Source organism: Halyomorpha halys, unplaced genomic scaffold, assembly GCF_000696795.3.
Source record: "Halyomorpha halys isolate HHAL.00 unplaced genomic scaffold, Hhal_1.1 Scaffold825.1, whole genome shotgun sequence".
Classification (NCBI taxonomy): Eukaryota; Metazoa; Arthropoda; class Insecta; order Hemiptera; family Pentatomidae; genus Halyomorpha; species Halyomorpha halys.
Window position 1 is genome coordinate 151,642 of NW_027106350.1, and position 5,421 is coordinate 157,062.

The window sequence follows — 5,421 nt, forward strand, 5'->3', positions numbered from 1 at the left end:
GACGGCTTTTCCACTTCAGCAACCGAAATTATTTCCAAGTAAGAGATCATTTTACAATTTAAATGATATACAATAGTTGTGTTCTGTAGAATTATTTGAAATAAAATACTGAATTTTATCAACTTTAATCACACTTTAATACATTCAAATAAAATAATCAGCACACAATTCAATAACACTAGAATAAAAAAAAGCAAGTTTCTGCAGTCTTTCCAGTTTCATTTATTTTGTAAAACATCAGGCAATAATGAATATCTAATCTAATGTTTACAATAAATGTTCCATTCCAGGCAAACTGAAAACTTCATCTAGTTCCTCAATGCATTATACTGGGGAATTTGAATTGAATACGAAACGTCGACTTCCCAGGCCCACCAGTCTTTCCCAGACATTGTCCACTGGAAGAAGAATGTCCACGACGGCTTTTCCACTTCAGCAACCGAAATTATTTCCAAGTAAGAGATCATTTTACGTATTATGCAGGATATTCAATGCTTTGAGATTTTTTAAAGAAAAATATGGTAAATTAAAATTATGGCGAACAAAGTTTCTTTTGATAGTGAAGTCTGCTTTGCCCAGAGCACTTAACTCCAGAGAGGAATTTTAACTCCAGTTTCTATCAGAAAGGAATTTTTTTTAAACAAGTATTATCATTAATGATCTGACTGTAAGTTAAATTATTAAATTTTCCTATCCGACCCGTCCTATAGATATAAATTGCTAAAACCTCAAATAACGTTTTAGGATTATGATTATTTGAGCGGGAAAAAAACCTAATTGTTTGAGAATCCAACTTCCCGTAAATATCTATCATCATAACCTGAATATTCATGATCGGCAGAGGAGACCCAAGTGCCTGTTTTGTAGTTGTTTGAAGGATTATTTTTCAGCTATTATTGCGGATTCTTATCTGAAATTGAACTTTCGAACAATTTCGTTCTTAAAATTGGTACGATATTTAGCACCGTGTGTACTCAATCGTCAAAAACCATTTAAGATTTCTAGCCATTGCTGTCTTCCAGATACGTTGGATCGAACAAATTTCCCTTAAATATTAAGTACCGCCTTCAATATGCGTCGGATCGAAACAATTCTCCATAAAAAAATTATTTTTGAATTAGATTTTTCATGAAAACTCTTGATTCAAAATACTACACTTCTTTCGATAATTCTCCCCCAAGTACGTAGAAGAACAGCTAGGTGAGGTTACTTAGTCGATTTCACTACCATAAGAAACTTCATTCAGCATGATTAATAAATATTTAATATTACGTTTGCACTACATGTTCTATTCCAGGCAAATTGAAAACTTCATCTAGTTCCACGATGTATAATACTGAGGAGTTAACTGTAAAACGTCGAATTCCTATTTCTACCAGTCCTTCTCAGACCTTAATCCTCACTGGAGGAAGAAAGTTCTGGACGGTTTTTTCACGCAAATCATCGCCCAGTAAGAAACCATTTTAGGTATTAGATAGGGTGTTCAATGTTCTATTGAACTCCACATATTTTTTTCTTGAGAATTTTGATAATTTCGAAGTGAAATGTGGAAGATTGGAATACTGGCAGCTGAAGTTTCTTTTGGTAGTGAAGCCTATTTTATACAAACATATACAACAAGTAAATTTGCTGTAGGTGACATAGTGACATGACACAAACATGTGGAGAATCTACTCAATCATATAACTCCAATAACATTTCTAGAAGGGAAGATCTCGAGGCTATCTTCTTTTCAGGCGCCTAGAAGGATCATTAGGTAATGAAGGAGAAGCCAGGTTAGAAACAAGGGATTTGGATGGTTGAGAAGTTTATCATGGAAGGAATGGTATCTGGTTCTGGCCAAATCGGTAACATATGGAACATTGAAGTCCTATTGGATGTCTTGATATGTGACAAAGTAAGAATCATTAAGGATTTTACGAAGGATTTGGACTATAAAGATCGGATTCGGGAGGAATTTGGTGGTTTAGTGGAGCCCCGATGCTCAACTCCGTATGTCCAGATATAGATCTAGATATGCCTTATAATAATCATGTAGATCAGTCTTTTGTAATGGGTTAGCAATTTAGAACGTTTGTCTAGTAAATGTTGTATATGTGTTTTGGTGGGATTTATTGGAATTCATTTTAATCCTCCAGTTTTGGCACTTCAAGGGTAGTGATGTGGGATGGGAGGGTTTGCGATACAATGTAAGGATCATTGTTCACTGACATTAAACATGTGTCAGCGGCATACATGGTGAGGATAGTGTTAGGATGGGTTGGGATGTCAGCTGTGAAAACTGTATAAAGGATAGGACCAAGGATACTACCCTGAGGTACACCAGCAGACTGACGGAATAGGGGTAAATAAGCACCGTTGTGATATATTTGAAATAATCTGTCGGAGAGATAGGAACGGATAATGAGGAAGTATGTAGGGGGTGGGGATCTTGTATGGCAGTCTTGTGTGCCAGACTCGATCAAAGAATCACCGATTTAAAATTATGTTTTCTTAAAAATCTTTCTTTGGAAATACTCCTTTTCCTTGGAAACTCTTGAGTTTAGCGCACTAAAAAAAAACAACTAAAAAAACTAAAAGAGGTTAATTTTAGTTTTTTTAGTTGTTTTTTTATATATATCCATATGTTACCGATTTGGCCAGAACCAGATACCATTCCTTCCATGATAAACTTCTCAACCATCCAAATCCCTTGTTTCTAACCTGGCTTCTCCTTCATTACCTAATGATCCTTCTAGGCGCCTGAAAAGAAGATAGCCTCGAGATCTTCCCTTCTAGAAATGTTATTGGAGTTATATGATTGAGTAGATTCTCCACATGTTTGTGTCATGTCACTATGTCACCTACAGCAAATTTACTTGTTGTATATGTTTGTATACAGTTGTAAATAACAATAAGTAAATTATTAAAAAAAAAAAAAATCGGTGATTCATAACTTTTTACGGTTATGACGATATGTGCTGAAATAGTTTGAAAAATCAAACTGTTGCAGCACATTTTTAGAAATTCACATTAACAAATGCGTCAGATCAAAAAAATTTCACATACTTTTTAAACCAGATTTTCCATAACTTTGTTCAAAAAAGTTGTACTGCATTACTGTATTCGGTTGCTAAATACACAGTATCCTTGTACCTAGTTAGACAACTTTTGTTAATTATTATAATTAATGTATTGGCATAGTACAGTAGAATGATAGTATATAATAGCAATAGATGATTTGTTTAATCACGTTCTTTCATCTTTTTCTTTCTATATTTACATTTTTATCCTGTTTTCTTCATTGTATTTCCATTACTTATATTTATCTAATTATATTTTCTCACTTAATCCAATAAGTTTTTCCTTTTATGCCCTCCTTAACAAACAAAAGTAAAATATAAATAATAACAATTTAAAATAAAATAAGAAAATGTATACATAAAAACATATACACATCAATACAATTCAATTAAAATCTAAAAAACAACTCAATATTTAACTATAAGAATATAACAATATGCTTACAGTCAAATACAGATAATAAATATAGAATTATAACAAAAAGTACCAACTGATTTAAAAGAAGGAACATATCTATAAGATATTGTAGATAAAAATAATTGAGAAAAACGGTAATATATACATTTATGTGTGTGTGTTAATCACGTCTTCCTCTCTTAACCTCTTGAGGAAGACTGTGGTGAATTTCTTCACTGCGTTCCCATCCTGGTCTGGTCTCTCCAATTCACTTCTTTCCGCTGCAAAGCGAATGCAAGTGAAAAACACGTGCTCCGCGGTTTCCTCGACAGTCTGACATTCAGGCCATTCTGCCGTGTTCTCCATTTTGAAGCGGTACTGGTAGGCTCTAAAGCATCCATGTCCGGTCAACAATTGGGTTATGTAAAAGTTCATCTTGACTACCAATCCAACAGCATCTATCGTGGATCGCTCTTTACGAAATCCGAATTGGGCCCGCGAGATTAACTCCCTCCGTGAACTCTTGTAGCCTGAGGGAAAGGATTTTCTCGAATGCCTTACCTATAGTATTCAATAAGCAAATTGGACGATAGGTTGACCGGTCTTCTAGTCTTCCCTTACTCTTTGGAATAAGTACGAGGCGCTTACCTCGGCTGACCCTCTTAATTCACACTGATACTCTAGCATTAAAGTGAACGCGGCGCCATCGAATGTCTTCGTGTTCCAGCTGTGGGTTCTCGATCGTGAACTGTTCTTTCTTGTAGGCGTATCCAGTGTGATCAATATAGCCTGGTGGTCACTATTTGTATAAAGTCCACAAACCTTCCAAGTTGCGATCCGGTGCAGGCGACCACTCACAAACGTCAAATCGATGATGGATGATCTTCCAGCTCTTGTGAACGTCGGGTTTGTTCTGGTGTTCATTAGGAGCATATCACTCATTTGTGCGAAAGCTTCGAGGAGAACTTCACCACGTCGATTTGTTAACCTACTTCCCCATTCAGTTCCCCATGCGTTGAAATTACCTGCTATGATAGCTGGCTTATGGCAACTGATAATGCGATCCAACAAATTCGCAAAGTCTTCTATTGTGATGCTGGAATAGCCGTAAAAGCTAAAGATGTACATGTCATTGATCTTCACCCTTACAAAGCCGGAGTGCAATGTAGTATCCACTTCCTGAATAGCTTGGGAATTACAGGCCCACACAGCAGCTTTACCACTCACATCGGATACCCACGAGTTTCCATCTAGAATCTCTGAGGGTGATTTGCATTATGATGCACCACTGGTGCATTGGGTTGTGCAATTTTCTTCTTGTTTGCAGTGTTCTTCCTTTTATCGCCTGTTAAAGAAGGTGTGGTTACTGTTCCTTCTGATTTAACAGCATTCTTCCTAGGTGGACTTACGTCCTTCATTTGGGTGTGGCCGTCTGCAGTTTCGATAGGGAGTGCAGCTGTTTCCAACTTTTCAAAATACAGTTGGATTTTGCATGCAAAACTCCTTATCTTCCCATGCACATTGTTCTTGGTGCGGATGATGTAGAGAAGCTGTTTAATCTTGCTCCCAAGATTTTGCATCACCTCTGCTGAGGTAAGTCTTGTAGCATTAGATGCTATACAATGGCCAAGTCTCCCACCATTCCAGCAGTGCGGTCGTATGATGACGACGCCGGGGAACCCGCTTTCGCAATCCCAATCAATCCCCCAGCAATCTCAATTATACGGGCATGAGACGTGACAAAAAGGATGCAACTTTAGCATATTTGGTGCTTATATACTCCGTGTGAACATTAAAGCGGAGACGTGCATCGATCATGACTCCTAGGTACTTTTAGCAGCAGTCAGTAGCAACAGTCTGGTTAGCGATGAGGTTAACTTCTTCCAAGTACTTCGCGGCAACTACAACTGCAACGTCATCTGCGAATCCAACAACTGTGGCTCCCTCCGGCAATGTCAATTT

At 37.0% G+C, this 5,421-nt stretch overlaps 1 protein-coding gene across 1 annotated transcript in view; it reads left to right on the forward strand.

The window, feature by feature from the left end:
• The window catches only part of LOC106686467 (uncharacterized), a 46,114-nt gene that overhangs the window by 16,508 nt on the left and 24,185 nt on the right, over positions 1–5,421 (forward strand). Inside the window, exons 5-6 of the mRNA XM_067044700.1 lie at positions 291–455; positions 1,298–1,450. Coding sequence (XP_066900801.1) covers positions 291–455; positions 1,298–1,450 — 318 coding nt within the window. The remainder of the gene's footprint in view (positions 1–290; positions 456–1,297; positions 1,451–5,421) is intronic.